General features: G+C 43.4%; 1 protein-coding gene across 1 annotated transcript in view; it reads left to right on the top strand.

Annotated features, from left to right (window-relative positions):
• LOC147710270 (protein crumbs homolog 2-like) overlaps nucleotides 1-17070 on the top strand; it is a 356125-nt gene that overhangs the window by 117374 nt on the left and 221681 nt on the right. The window contains exon 2 of the mRNA XM_086920950.1: nucleotides 14207-14899. Within this exon, the coding sequence (XP_086777076.1) occupies nucleotides 14207-14899 (693 nt within the window). The remainder of the gene's footprint in view (nucleotides 1-14206; nucleotides 14900-17070) is intronic.

Raw genomic sequence — 17070 nt, 5'->3', positions numbered from 1 at the left:
GTATTTTTTAATTGTTTATAACACACTTGGAAAGGCCCAATTAGGGGTTGAAAACCCAAGAAATCAAACTAAAAAATAATTGTGAATTTGTTAAATCTCGAATTATCCCAAAATGTGTGTGACTCGGAACAATTTTGTTCACAGAGATGTATCTAGAACCAGGCACAATAGTTCAGATAAATATCTTCAGAGCTAGTCAGTACAGAGAGGAGGACTCCAGGGAAAGGGCAGAGGGGGGAGTCAAGAACTACCCATACAACTGAGATGTAGCCTGCAGGATACAGTACTTCCAGAGGTGACATACATAGCTAGGCACAGTCCTTCACACCAGGCTTTCCAAGCCCTTCCATCATGTGGATTTTAGATCTCCCCACCCTGCACACCCCTACACCCTCCTTGTCTCCCCCACACAGCTTTACCAGACCACTTCAAAACACTTCAGGGCTTCAGCCAGCAGCCACAAGCCCCTCTTGTGAAATATTCTTCGAACTACGTGTCCCCTTTATATACCCGGGTGCAGTTTACTTCATTCAAATGTAGTTTTGCCTTACCTCTAGATTGAAAATATTTCTGTTTAAAACAGAAGAATTATTTTGGAGTAACATTCCACCAGTTAAAATATGAGCATATTAATTAAATATGTGGATATCTGATATTAAGAAGGAGAAGTGGTCTCCGTGGGAAAATGCCAAGAGTCCTGGGGGCAGATTTACAAGCCCCTTGCGTCACTTTTTCGCCACTGTTGCGTCACTTTTGTGACGCAGTGGCAGCATAAAAGTTGCGGCCCATTTACAATGTGACACATCTAGGGAGATGCGTCATGTTGTAAAGCCCTGCGTCAGATTATACCTGCGTCAGGTATAATGTATGCAGGGTGGGCGTTCCCACGCAAAAAGCCATGAAGAACTGATGCAGTGAAATTTTCTACATTTCACTGCGTCACTCTACGCCTTCGCTGTGTCAAAATCCCTATGCCTGCTCAGACCAGGCGTAAGGAAAGATGCAAGGCTTTTTAAATGGGTCTCACCTCTGTTGTGACGCATTGCTGGAATTGCGTCGTACTTGCGACACAACTCCAGCAATGCATCACTTTTCAACAGATGCGTCAGAATCTCTGACGCATCTGTCAATCCTTTCGCCATGGTGCGCCGTATTGTAAATATGGCGCATCCATGGTGACGCAAGGGTTTTGCATGGTGGCGCACGGAAATTGACGCATCTCTTCTGATGCGTCACTTTCTTGTAAAACTGCTCCCTGGGTTCTAATCCCGGCATGCCCATTGGGCCAATTTTTGATCCTGGACCAATCATATCATTTCTACGTGGATCTGCACCCCTGCCTACCAAAAGTATGCTGGCAAAGAATTCGCCTAAAGACTATTGTTAATCTTTTAAAAAACATCAAGCCTTTCCAGACAGGGCATTTTACTTGGAAGACTTTGACGGCTCCAGACAGCAGCCAGGAGAGGCCGAAGCCGCGCTCTCCATAGAGGCATCCATGGGGCAGAGAAGAAAAGCCCTCCACTGGCCAGGCCCCCCCTCGCCTGCATCTCATTAGCAGGAATTCCAGCCACGTCTGTTTTTGAGAGTTTCTGCATGAATAGGCGTTTCAGAAGAAAGGGGGCTCGAGTTTAAATGGGGCCCTGAGCGGTGGGCAGTAGGGGCACCCCTCAGAAAGTCACATGGTGCCGGCTCGAATCATGATGGAAGCACAAGAGCGCACAGACGCTTTCACCGAGATGCAGGAATCTGGGGGGAAGCACCACATTTAGAAACGAGCTTGACGGGGCAATAGGAAAGCGATCTTTTGAGGGTCTTCATCCATTACCTTTACTGGCCAAATACAATCTCTTCCCAGCGCAGATGAGGAGGTGGCCTCTCAGGTCACTAAAAGTCATTTACCAGAAAGAAGGTTTAAATCTGGAGGTGGCGAGTACTGCCGCAAAGGTCGGGCTACGGTGGCTGCTAAGGACAAGACGCACGGCACGCCTAAACTGCCACGCTGCTTACCACATGTGCTTGGAATGACTTACGTCATGGTACGTGTTGATGGGTTTAACATAACAATGGACAATATAATGCTCTACACTTTTGCTATATTATGCACAAGGTATTTTAGACTTAACCCTTTGCGTGTGTGCGTCGGCCGGCCGTCGTAAGTACTGCTGCTCACGTCCGTTGGCCGTTGTGGCCCCGCGCGTGCAATCAATCAATCAATCATAGGCATTTATATAGCGCACTACTTACCCGGAGGGTCTCAAGGCGCTAGGGGGGAGGGGGGGAGTGCTGCTACTGCTCGAATAGCCAGGTCTTGAGCTTCTTCCTGAAGGAGAGGTGGTCTTGGGTCAGGCGCAGGTCAGTCGGTAGGGAGTTCCAGGTCTTGGCGGCCAGGTAGGAGAAGGACCTTCCTCCCGTTGTCATTCTTCGGATGCGGGGGACTCCGGCGAGGGCGTGGCTGGCTGATCGGAGATGTCATTTGGGAGCGTAGAAGTTGATGTGGTTGTTGAGGTAGCAGGGGCCTTGATCGTGTAGGGCTTTGTGTGCGTGGGTGAGGAGGCGGAAGGTGATTCTTTTGTTGACGGGAAGCCAATGCAGGTCTCTCAGATGTCCGGAGATGTGGCTATGTCGTGGGATGTCGAGGATGAGTCTGGCTGAGGCGTTCTGGATCCGCTGGAGTCTCTTCTGGAGCTTGGCGGTGGTTCAGGCGTAGAGGGCGTTGCCGTAGTCCAGTCGGCTGGTGACGAGGGCCTGGGTGACCGTCTTCCTGGTCTCGGTGGGGATCCACCGGAAGATCTTCCGTAGCATGCGCAGGATGTTGAAGCATGACGAGAAGACGGCGTTGACTTGTCTGGTCATGGTGAGGGAGGAGTCCAAGATGAAGCCCAGGTTGCGTGCGTGGTCTGTCGGTTTGGGTGCGCTGCCCAGGGCGGGGGGCCACCAGGAGTCGTCCCAGGCGGAGGGTGAAGAGCCCAGGATGAGGACCTCCGTCTTGTCTGAGTTCAGTTTCAGGCGGCTGGTCGTCATCCACTCGGCTACGTCTTTCATTACTTCGTGAAGGTTGGCTCTGGCGGCGGCGGGGTCGTTGGTCAAGGAGAGGATCAGCGTAGGAGATGATGTTCAGGTTGTGTTGGCGTGCGATGGCGGCGAGGGGGCTCATGTAGATGTTGAAGAGGGTGGGGCTCAGCGAGGATCCTTGAGGGACGCCGCAGATGACTTCGGTGGCCTCTGACTTGTACGGTGGTAGGCGGACTCTCTGTGTTCTTCCGTTGAGGAAGGAGATGATCCAGTCCAGTGCCTTCTCCTGGATTCCGACGTTGCTGAGTCGCTGCACTAGGGTGCGGTGGCAGACAGTGTCGAATGCCGCGGAGAGGTCTAGGAGGATGAGGGCCGCTGTTTCTCCGTTGTCCATCAGGGCTCGGATGTCATCGGTAGCAGCGATGAGTGCGGTCTCGGTGCTGTGGTTGGCTCGGAAGCCCGACTGTGAGGGGTCGAGGGATCCATTCGTCTTGAGGAAGGCGGCCAGCTGCTTGTTGACGGTCTTCTCGATGACTTTGGCTGGGAACGGGAGGAGCGAGATGGGGCGGTAATTCTTGAGTTCGGTGGGGTCCGCTGTAGGTTTCTTGAGTAGAGCGCAGAGTTTGGCGTGCTTCCAGCTCTCCGGGAAGGTGGCGGTGTCGAAGGAGGTGTTGATGATGTCCCGCAGGTGGGGTGCGATGACTGCGTCGGCCCTGTTGCAATAGAACACCCACACCCCGGCAGATTTTGTGCCGCGGTTACGGGGTTAATTTCCTTTCAATGATACAGACCTGGAACCCTCCCCATCCTCCTACGGCAGACCCAAGACCTACTAACCTTCAGGAGACTACTCAAGACCAGGCTATTCGAGCAGTAGCAGCACCCCAGCCCCCCTCCCCCCACCCCAGCGCCTTGAGACCCTTACGGGTGAGTAGTGCGCACTACAAATTTCCTGATTGATTGATTGATAGCACTATGTAAAGTACCCCAAAGGCAGAACAGGCACATGTGCCCGCTTTATATGCCACGTGGTAATTTGATATTACAAAAGAAAGATGCCTAAGATGCTTGTGCTGTCCCTTCAGTAATACAGATCGTTGCGGCGCTAAATGTGAGCCCGCGCAATCCCAACAGGCTGTTTCAGCGTTTGTATGGGGTTGTGACCCCCACCAAATGATGATTATGACCCCCACCAAATGATGAAACGCTTTGTGCTCACCACATAATCCAGACCTGGGCACAGAGGCAAAAGAGCTGTTGGAGGGAGCATTGAATGTGCTCCATGTAGAGGTGCCATGCAAACAGTGCACCCCTAATAGCACTTCTTGGGTGGAAGGGGGCAAAGGGAGAAAATGAGGGCCCCAGGCGCCCTCCCCACAAACCCTCCTGCAGTAATTACGCCTGCAGGGGAATCTCTGTCCCCCTTTGAAATGCAGGCAGGTTGCGGCTTGGACAGTAAAAGTCAGGGAAGCAGATTCATTCTGTAAAGTTCCTAGGACAACTTCAATACATGTTTAAAGATACGTAATGATATTATCATCAAGGAAAGAGAACATCACTCAATATTAGAAAAATACAAATATATGTTTTATTTAAATACTCTCTTCAATGATTATGCAATATTTTGATATTTATAACAGAGAATTCAAAATTTCAGTCTACATACATACCACATTCATCCATTTATCCATACATACAAATCTCATACATGTGAAGCTTATTTTACATGCTCTGTACATCTAGTGTGCAATAAACAAACCACAATACAATGGCAGTTATAATAACATGATTGCACTATTTATATATCCAAGCGGGCGATGCACGATTGAGAGGTGTGGCAGTATTCATCATTCTACGCGCGTTTCGGCAGAGAATTGCCTTCTTCAACAAAGCCACTCCCTAAATTGTTTCTCAGATAGTGCTGGTCACACTAAGTGGAGAGGAGTGTCCTCCATGTAAGGCAATCGCTGGATACAAGAGTTCCTTGGTGTTGATAAAAGAGGATCCCAACTATAGATGCCCATGGATCTAAGGCAAAGCTCTGGGTGCATGATATGGCGAATAAAGATCTTTATATGGACGGGTACTATGGCAACTGAAAAGTCTATGGGGCATATTATCAAGGGGGTTTATCTCCGCTTTTTTGGCTTTAAACGCCAAGAAAGCGGAGATAAAATTATCTCCCTATTACCTAGCTGTCGCTAACACCAGTTAGCGACAGCTAGTAGGAGATAGCGACCATCTTGGGCCCCACTTTGCATGTCAGTGATATTTATCACTAATGACATGCAAAGTGGGCGTGCCAAGATGTTAGCGACTGGAAACAGTCGCTAACATTGCTATCTCCTATTACCAACTTTTGGAGATATTCGCGCTAAGCGCGAATATCTCCAAAAGCTAACACCTGCCCCTGAGCAGTTCTTAGCCATGTTATCCAATGGGAGGTGGATAACATGGCTAAGAGCATTAGCTCGGTAATGCATGAATATCGCTGACTTTTCAGCGATATTCATGCCTTGCGGACGATTTTTATCGCATTTGAGATAAACCTTGGTAATAGCAAGGTTTATATGCGATAAAAATCGTCGCAGCTCAGCAGTAATTTTTTGTCTCTAACCAAGCAATAGCGATAATTATCGCTATTGCTTGGTAATATGCCCCTATGTTTTACCAAAAAGCAGCGAGCTGGGTGTCCATTTTCTGAAAAGTGAGCTCCGCACGCTGGGTCGGACTGGGCATAGAAACTGGCCCTGGCAAACTGCTCAGCTGACCCACCCCTGGGGTGAGGGGGAGTGCAGCTGAGCAGTTTGCGATGGCCGGTTTCGGCTGATTTTGTTACCGGGGGCCGATATTGCCAACCCCGTTAACAAAAACAGCTCCCAGGGGCCCAAAACCGGCCCCCACCCTAGCGGCCTACTGGGGAAACGCCCGGTGCCCGCTATGGCCAGTCCGGCCCTGTCTACACAGAGGATGATGAACCTCCAAGTGGGGATCACTTCAACCTCAGCTCGTGCTGCTACGTTGTCTGCGGGAATCCAAAATGCGGTCCAAATGCTGAGACCGGCAGCTTCAAACATCCTTTCCACCTGTCTCTACAGCATTATCCCTAGTATGGCCATAAGTTCAAGTCTGCATTAGGAAAAGCGCTTCAGTGTAAGAGGGCACACTTTCCCGGTCTGCGCCTGCCTCGCACAATTGAATATGCGTTGTGGTACAGGTCTATGCTGTGTGCCGTACTTAAAATACGGGTCCAGATACGTCACTACGGAAGACAGTTTTAAGAGCATAGTCACTCTTATGCTACAGTATTGTAATGCTACAGTATTGCTACAGTATTGTAATGCTGCATTACATTACATTACATTACATTATAAGAGCATAGTCACGTTTATGCTACAGTATTTTAATGCTATAGACCTCAAGAGTGGTTGGAGTAGTCCATAGTGATATGTTGTCGCTGCGATTAGTAGCAGTGAACTGTGCCTCAAAATGTGAAGCCCACTGTTCGGGAGCAACGTAATTGATCGGTATCTGCATTGATTCGCCACTGCCCCATTTGACAAGCTGCCAGAATTCTACCATGTTTTTTCCCTTGCTGGCTGCAAGCAGGTCTTGCCAGCGGGTCTCATCCCAGTCCTTCTTTGCTTGTAGCTGGGTTGTCTTATACCTGGCCCTTGCCTTTTTAATATCACCCATAACTTTAGATCTAATATCCCTATATAATAAATTATAGGCCTCTCTACAAGAACTGTTATACCAGGAGGCCGCCATTGCGCGGAAGTTTTTTTATGGTTTGCTAGTTTTAATTTAAAAAAAATTAATTTCTTGAACAGCTCATTTTACTTTAAGTGGATTTTTTAATAAATATTTATACATTTATTTTAATTTAACATAATACAATCAATATAATTAAATACTTAAGTCAAAATTAGGTTAATAGTATAAAGTTCTACTAATTACTTTTCACATGTAAGCAAAGTTCTCCACCACTGAGGTGTAGATCTTCCTATGGCAAAGTAAAGCAAAAAATAGAATGTTTATTAAACTTTATTTTTAAATTGTAAAAATGTAGCTCGAGACAAAAAGTGCTTCAGAACTATTAACCTAATTTTGTGTCACACTTTAAATGGATTTAAATATATTAAATTAAAATTACCTGTTAAAGATTTATTTAAAGGAGCCCATCTAAAGTATGTTTATATGTCCTTATTATGTATACAAATTATAAAACGCTATATACACCATTTATTTAAATGTATTTAATTATTTAAAAAACTACTTATATTTATTTTTTTAATTGCAAATTCATTAATATTTTAGCATCAGGGGAGAGGAGTTGGCCTAACGGCTAGGGCGGTCGACCTCAAATCTGGGCAACTGGGTTCGAGTCTCGGCAGTGACGCTGAACATCCTGTGATTCTAGGCAAATCACTTAATCTCCCTTTGCCTAACAAAAATGAATGTGTCCTCATGTAATGCAACTGGTGCTATGTAAAGCGCTCTGATAACCGATTCGGATCAAGTTTGCGCTATGTAAAACCACTATATAAAGCCACCCCCCTGGTCCCTCCCAAATGTATTACTAAGTACTAAACATACATGTGCGAGGCTCTTCCATGGAAAAGGAAGGAGAGGTGGGGAGCTGCACTAGTCGGTTTGTGACTTGTTAAATATTTTCACACATTTTCGGTAATGCCAGTTAGCATTACCAAATTACAATACTGCAGCATTACAATACTGTAGCAATACTGTAGCATTACTGTAATGTAATGTACTGTAGAATTACAATACTGTAGCATTAAAAAAAGTAACACTCCGGTGGCGCATGGACCTTGTAAAGATGCCCCCAGGTCATTTTGTTGGCTATATTAACTTTACATTCTTACATCTGGCTCCACTCCTGTTCCAGAGGTTGGGGACCTGGAAGTCTACACTTTGTAGTAAGTTTACAATCAGAAATGGTGAATAGCCAAAAGTGGTAAATTTACTACAAAGAGTAAAAGTACATTTACACATGTAGATTTACAGTAACCTTTGTGAATCGGCCCCAATTTCTTTTGAAGAGAACATCTAAAAATGCAGGTGTTGCCTTTAAATTTAAAGCTGTGCAAAGTTGCAAAGTCTAAAATATTTCAATTTGTAATTTTTTTTAGAAACTGAGTTTCTAACTTCATGGCCAGTGAAGATGGTAAAGCTTTCAGAAAAATGGTGACAATAATGGGCCATGCGTGGCTGGGGGATGTTTACATACCACACAGGGTAGGGGGCACAGCAATCAGAAGCTTTGTATATTTGTTCTCGATGTCCCATACCTTTCCATCATCAGCTTTCGGAAGACTCATCAGGGACTACACACACCACCCACTTCACACACCTCTCACTCCACACACCATTCAATTTACATACCACCCATTCCACACACCAATCAATCGACACACCACACACTCCACACACCACATACTCCACACACCAGTCACTCCATTCACCACTCACTCCACACACCACACACTCCACACACCACTCACTCAACACACCACCTACTCCACACACTCCATACACCACCCACTCCACTCACCATTCACTCCACACACTACTCACTCCACACATCTCTTACTCCACACACCACTCACTCCATACACCACCCACTACACTCACTCCACACACCACTCACTCCACACACCGCCCTCTACACATACCACTCTCTCCACTGACCACACACTCCACACACCACTCACTCCATGCAGCACCAACTCCACACACCACTCACTCCACACACCACCCACTCCACATGCCACCTACTCTACACACCACCTATTCTACACACCACTTACTCCACACATCTTTCACTCCACACACCACTCTCTCCATACACCACACACTCCACACACCACACACCTCTCACTCCACACACCTCTCACTGCACACACCTCTCACTCCACACACCACTCACTCCATGAACTGCCTACTCCAAATGCCACTCACTCCACACCCCACACAATCCACACACCACCCACTCCACACACCACCTACTCCAAACACCACTAACTCCACACACCACTCACTCCACACACCACCAATCTCCAGCTGATGCTGCAAGATGTTTTGTTTATATTGAGTTTTAAATCTGCATAATATCTTGCCACCAACTCTTCCCCGTGCCACCTCATCATACTGCTTCTCCTCATCTGGTTTACTCTCCTCCTTCTATTCTGGAACTCCTCTAAAACTAAGCAGCCTCTTTGCTGAAAATAGAAACAAATCCAATAGGTCTGGCTTTAATGTGCTAACAGTTGCAAACATAGGCCTGGGCAAAGCGGCACAGATAATTTGTGCCCTGCTCTTTCTATTCCCTATTTGTTGTTCCTCAAATTTGCGGTGTCGCATGTTCCTACATTTTAGGTCAACATCGACCTAAAATGGTCACCCTTGGTCAACATCGACAGAAGTGTGGCACTGCTTTTGTGTGCACAGAAACAGCAACATTGTCACAAATGTCGACTATTCGCAGTAGCGGCTGCTATCTTGCAAAAGTGGTGGAGACGTGAGGGGCAATAACAGAAATAATAAAAGCGCGTACCTGCCGTTCGCCGCCTCGCTGCACCTCTACTGCTAGTGCACAGGCTCCCAGACTCCCCTGCGCCAATCCAGATGCTGCCGTCAAGCTGGTAATACTACTGCCCAGCACGAGAGAAGCGTCAGGATTGGAATGAGAGGACTGGGACTGGGAGCCTGTGCCTGCTGTTCTCTACCCAGCAACACAGCTCGGGTTGGAGAGATCTCAGTGTGCATGTTGGTTTGGCCATCCTAAGACAGCCCGCCTAACCAACATGCGCTCTTGCAGCGCATGCCCATCACTCCTCCTCCATGCTTTCTTCTGTGCTGTTGTCATGGTGGCTCCACCCCTAAGATACGGCTCGTGAAGAAAAATAAAATCATGATAAAATAGATTTGTTCTTTTATTTTTCATGTTTGCATCTGGCAGGGGGTAACGCTCCTCCACTATAACGGGGGAGCCGCCACCGAATATTCATGCACCTTGGAGAACATTCTCGCAAATGGAACCATTGTCATGAATGGGGAACTGTGTCACAAATGCAATGTATTGTGAACGTAGGAAAGCATTGTTGTGAATGTGAAACATTGTCACAAATATGGTTCATTGTCACAAGTGGTAAACTTTTTTACAAATTCGGAGCATTGTTACAAATGGAGAAACATTGTCATGTGTACCAAATATTATTACACATGAGAAACAGTGTAAGGTTTGGACTAACGGTGACACAAATGGACAAACACTGTCACGATTGAGCAACATTGTCATGGTTAGGGAACATTATTACAAATGGTGATCATTGTCACAAATGGAGAATATTGTCCTACATTGGGAACAATGTTACCTATTTGGAACATTCTTATGAATTGGAAGGATCACTGAAAGAATATCGATGACACAAATATAGACTTACCAAAATATCGAGTAAAAAATATAGAATGCAAAAATATTGAATCCCTATCTCCAAACAGGTAAATACAAAAATATCAAATCAAAAATATTGTTGTAAAAAATATAGTTAGTCAAAATATCGATTTTTTTTAAATGTCTTAAAAGTAATTGAAAATTAATGAAATAATAAATATAATTAACTTAAACATACTTAAAATACTTAAATAACCTTACAATTAATAAATAACTAATGTAACTTAAAAAAACAATAACATTTTTTAATACATATATATATATATATATATATATATATATATATATATATATATATATATATATATATATATATATATATATATATATATATATATATATATATATAAACATAATATTAATAAAAAATATACAATATTTTTACCATAGGATAGCGGGAGGGTTAAATTTACTATTTCCACTCTAGTGAGTGCAACAGTAGAGAAAACATTGGATAGTGTAGCAGTAAAAATTACAATTCCCACACCAGTGAGTGCAACAGTAGGGAAAGTGTTGGATAGCGGGAGGGTAATAATTACTATTCCCAATCCAGAGAGTGCAACAGTAGGGAAAGCGTTGGATAGCGTAGGGGTAAAAATTACTATTCCCACTCCAGTGAGTGCAACAGTAGGGAAAGCGTTGGATAGCGTAGGGGTAAAAATGACTATTCCCACTCCAGAGAGTGCAACAGTAGGGAAAGCGTTGGATAGCGTAGGCATAAAATTTACTATTCTCACTCCAGTGAGTGCAACAGTAGGGAAAGCATTGGATAGCGGGAGGGTAAAAATTACTATTCCCACTCCAGAGAGTGCAACAGTAGGGAAAGCGTTGGATAGCGTAGTAGTAAAAATTACTATTCCCACTCCAGAGAGTGCAACAGTAGGGAAAGTGTTAGATAGCGTAGGAGTAAAAATTACTATTCTCACTCCAGAGAGTGCAACAGTAGAGAAAGCATTGGATAGTGTAGCAGTAAAAATTACAATTCCCACACCAGTGAGTGCAACAGTAGGGAAAGTGTTGGATAGCGGGTGGGTAATAATTACTATTCCCAATCCAGAGAGTGCAACAGTAGGGAAAGCGTTGGATAGCGTAGGGGTAAAAATGACTATTCCCACTCCAGAGAGTGCAACAGTAGGGAAAGCGTTGGATAGCGTAGGCATAAAATTTACTATTCTCACTCCAGTGAGTGCAACAGTAGGGAAAGCATTGGATAGCGGGAGGGTAAAAATTACTATTCCCACTCCAGAGAGTGCAACAGCAGGGAAAGCATTGGATAGCGTAGAGGTAAAAATTACTATTCCGACTCCAATGAGTGCAACAGTAGGGAAAGCGTTGGATAGCGTAGTAGTAAAAATTACTATTCCCACTCCAGAGAGTGCAACAGTAGGGAAAGTGTTAGATAGCGTAGGAGTAAAAATTACTATTCTCACTCCAGAGAGTGCAACAGTAGAGAAAGCGTTGGATAGCGTAGGAGTAAAAATTACTATTCCCACTCCAGAGATTGCAACAGTAGAGAAAGTGCTGGATAGCATAGGCATAAAATGTACTATTCCCACTTCAGTGAGTGCAACAGTAGGGAAAGCATTGGATAGCGGGAGGGTAAAAATTACTATTCCTACTCCAGAGAGTACAATAGTAGGGAAAGCGTTGGATAGCGTAGAGGTAAAAATTACTATTCCCACTCCAATGAGTGCAACAGTAGGGAAAGCGTTGGATAGCGTAGGGGTAACAATTACTATTCCCACTCCAGAGAGTGCAACAGTAGGGAAAGTAAATACTTCATATATGAATAAAAATAAATTAAATATTAATACCAATTACAAATTAATTAAAAGTAATTAACAATTTTATATAATATATTAATTAATCAATTAAAAATACAAATAAAAATTAATTAAAAATAATTACCTATTAATACAAATTATTTACCAATTAACAATTAATTAATTAACAATTAAAACATAATTAAATATTAAAACAAAAAAACAATAAATAAATTAAAAAATTTAATTAATTACAATTAAATTACTTCCCACCCTATTCCCCTATAAACCCACAACCCGCAACAGAAAATACATTAATAAAATGAACATAATTATCAATTAATTAATTAAATAAAATTAATTACCAATTATATTTTAATTAATTACCAAAAAAAATTAAATTACAATTATTCAAAATAAATACCAATCAATAAAATAAAAAATTTCATTAATTATATTTAAATTACTTCCCACCCTATTCCCCTATAAACCCACAACCCACTACAGAAAATAAATTAATACAATTAACATAATTATCAATTAATCAATTCATTAAAAATAATTACCAATTATATTTTAATTAATTACCAATTAGTAATTAATTAACAATTAATTCTAAATAAAAACTAATAAATAAATTAACACATTTAATTAATTATAATTAAATTACTTCCCACTCTATTCCCCTATAAACCCACAACCCGCTACAGAATTATATTACGCAAAAATTAAATACCATAAAATGAATTAATTAAAATACATTTTAAAATAAATGTACACTTTTCACACATATACTAACATAACAAACACTTTGAAAAATTGGATATTATTAAAAATTTGATATTAACTTACTTACCTCAAATTCGATATTTTTGTTGTCTATATTCTGTCCATTCAATATTTTTGTTGTCTATATTCTGTCCATTCGATATTTTGTCCATTCTATATTTTGATTTCGATATTACTGCTATTCTATTCGATATTTTTGTAGTCTATATTCTGTCCATTTGATATAGTGTCCATTCTATATTTTTAACTGGATGTTAATGCAAATCGATATTTAAAACTCGATATTTTGAGTGTATACCGAATTGGAACTGTGGTCAATGTCATGAATGGGGAATAGGGATATGATAGAGGAACATTGTCATAAATAAAGAATTTCATCATGGCATAAAACACACTTTAGTAAAAGGGAATATTTGTCATGCAGGGTTGGATACCATTGTCACACATTGGAAACACTGTTGTAAATGGGAAACATTGTCAGGAAATAGAAATATTGTCATGAATGGAGCACCCGTTCACAAGTGGGCAGAGTGACAGAAATGGCAATAATTGCCTTAAAAGGAGAACACAGCCATTAATGAAGATTAATGCCCTGAGAGAGTTCATTGCTGTGTCGAGGACCTTTCTCTCCCAGTAGGTGTTATTTGTGAAAACTGAAAGTGTTGTTTCTGACCCCAAACTGACAGATTTAATTACAAATGCAAACCACCAGCTTTCTTTGCATGTGTTTTGTTTGCCTGCAACCACAGAGACGACTCCGCAGCAGGGCGGAGGAGCACCAGGAGACATCCCTCCCTGATGCCTGTTTATTTATCATCTCCTGGCTGTGTTCTGGGGCAATGGGTCTGCTGTTGTCCCTCACTGTAGTGTATGTGCACTTGGGCTGCCCTTCTGGAACTGACACTTTGTTTTCTTCTGTTGTTTAACTTACGTGGCTGTCGGTCAACAACTAACAAAACGCTCAGTTGCAGTGCATTTCGGATAAAACACACCTTAGACACAAACCACCAAAAAGTCAAACATATTTCACTAAACACAACTGTGTGTTTTAAGAAAATAACTCTTCAATAGCCATTTTAATCAATAGGCGACACAGATAAACAAAATATAGGATACAGGAAACCTTAGCGCAAAAATATAAATCTTTTTTTGTCTTTTACAGGAAGTGTTTGTTCCCAAGTGGCCAGCAACTGTTCGTCAGCTCCGTGTCAACATGGGGCCACCTGTGAGGACTTTAGAGATGGGTACACCTGTACCTGCCCCCAGAAACCCCTGGAATACACTGGAAGGAACTGTGAACATCTGTACGACGAATGTTCGACGGTAGCGTGTCCGAACAATGAAACCTGTGCTAGCACTCTGGGAACCCGTGGGCACCAGTGCACCTGCCTGCGTGGGACCCCGGACACCAACTGTAGCACGACCACCCGTGAGTGTAAGTGTGCCCACCCTAATTCTGAATGTGAAGCGAGTGCCACTGGGTTAATGTGCCAGTGCCAAACAGGCTTCTTCGTTGAAGACTGCCAAGCCGAAAACTCCCAATGTGTGGGTAACCCATGCCAAAATAATGGTACATGCTTCCAAGGGGTTGGAAACTACACGTGTGCCTGTGCCCCTGGATTCCGCGGCGTCCACTGTGAACAAGAGATCGATGAGTGCGCCTCCAGCCCGTGCCAAAATGGAGCCATTTGTTTGGACACAGTCAATGAATACAACTGCTTCTGTGTGCCTGGTTTCCAGGGCAACCACTGTGAAATTGATATCAACGAGTGCGCGTCTAGGCCGTGCATCAACAACGGGACCTGCCTTAACATGATGGACCACTACGAGTGCAAGTGCACTTTGGGCTATACAGGTGAGCATCCCATTCATAGCTCTCCTATGAGGACATAAGGTCTGAGTGATGTCATATGATGGACCTTTATGAGTGTGTAGGCACCTCTGTGTGACTTAAGCAGGCTATTGTTCATGTTCATTCAACCTGTTGTTAACTCTTCCCTCTTCTGCTCTACACGGCTTTGAACAGAAATGTAAACAGAAGCATCCAGAAATATGTTCATGTTGGAGTTAGCCTCAGTTCTATGTTTTTGTGCATGTCCTGATGAAGGCTTTCTTTTCCAGAAGCCACCACAACATAGGTGGTGGTTGTTGTACATTTCTTAGTTGGACTCAGTGGATTGTTCTTAGGACCTGAGCCTATTTTGTCCTAGAGATAAGCCCTCACTTTGTTTTTTAATGCTTCTCTTGCTTTAGGCGTGGAGGGCTTGTCTACGTTAGTAATAATGTATTTCTTTTATCATGAATCCTATCTCTCAGTTCCTTATCTTGAAACATGGGTGTTTCGTCTTTGAATTTCACAGACTGTGTCAGTTTATCAAACTCCAGGGTTGAGACCTCTCTTTCCCTTCCAGTTGTAGCACATGCATTCGTTTTGATCATAGGCTGGGACTTGCAATTAGATGGTTTCTTGACAGGCATGACGATTGAGGGAGGAGGATGCTCCTGCGTTACTATATGCAAGTTCAACCATGTATGCTTCGACTGATTGCTTACCTTACCTCAGTATTAATATAAGTCCCGAGGGGAGATATCGCGGACTGTACAGTGGAGTGGGCTCGCATACCCCCATGCTAGGTCTGGAGGGTGAGTTGAGGCAAAACCCCGCAACACGCAGGAGAAATCCTTCAGAACTTCATCAGAACAAATTTACGTAGTGTTGTATAGAAAAAAAACTTCCTTTATTATTTATTTATTTGCCACACCTGGCAGCAGAGGGGCAAATGGTGCTGGCAAATGCAATTGCACATGTCCCTGATGGCACCCTCTAAGGCCAAAACGTGTTTAAAACTCTCTTCGAGCGAATTGTTACTCTGCACTGCCTTTTAACCCTGCCCTGTGGGGTAAACAATCCAGTTTTAGGTTACCAAGAGGCAGTATTAACCTCACTTAGGGGGCATATTTACAAGGATGGAGTTAAAATTATCGCCGCTTTAGCGGCAGAAAACTGCCGCTAAAGCGGCGATAATGGGCTTGATAATAGGCTCTTGAGAATTCCAAGGAATTCCAGTAGAAGCCCGTGTTCTGGTGTAAACTTGGGCTTTTATTTGAATTCTCTGGAATTCTCAAGAGCCTATTATCAAGCCTAATATCAAGCCCATTATCGCCGCTTTAGCAGCAATAATTTTAACTCTGTCCTTGTAAATATGCCCCTTAGTTTCTCATATATATTCCCTCTGCACCTTTGCTATACCTCACACAATCCACTTTCATGGAGATACCCTCCTATGAAATCCTCTTAGGATCTTCCCTCTGAGGAGGGTTGTAGCCCACATGGGCACATTTCCTTCATGCCAGCATGGGGGGTCCAATGCTGAAGAACGTCCCCTCTGGGTGGGTGAGGCCTCCTATCCTAAGAAATAAGGACTTCTGCTTCCAGTGACGTAGCTACACACACAATTCCAGCTCACTTTGCCCAGTAGTATGTATGTGTTAATATATTACTTTAGAGGAATACTTCATGGCTTAAACTTCCTTTTCCCTTAAAATAATTTCCATATATTATTCCGCAGGACACAGTTGCTCTTTTATGGTTTCTCCCTTCCCCATATGGAGGAACTCTCAGTGGCTTAAACCTAGAGAAGGGAACTGCCACACCTTGCTAGGTCTCGGGGAAACCCCAACAGTCTTACCTGAAGCCCTGTCCAAATGTAGGCCAGTTAAATGTTCATTTTTGAGGGATTTGTTTGTCCTCTCTCCCCTGGCATTCTAGTATTGAATTGTTATTTGCTTCTTCTGGTCGGAGGGGGTGGACCTCACCTGCCTGGTCCATGACCTCATAATAATGGAAGGTACCCGACCTATCGGGTGATTAGCTGCGCTTTATAAATCCTGATTGAATTGACTCAGATGTCCACCGTCAGCGACATACAGGAAACATCGATTGCATGTTTCAATAAACAGCAATAGTCACTAAAGTTGAGGGCAGTTTAGACATTCCAATTTTACAATGCTTGTAATTGTATTGAA

The sequence above is a fragment of the Lissotriton vulgaris genome, chromosome 5 (assembly GCF_964263255.1).
Source record: "Lissotriton vulgaris chromosome 5, aLisVul1.2, whole genome shotgun sequence".
Lineage (NCBI taxonomy): Eukaryota > Metazoa > Chordata > Amphibia > Caudata > Salamandridae > Lissotriton > Lissotriton vulgaris.
This window is presented reverse-complemented; position numbering and strand designations above follow the sequence as displayed.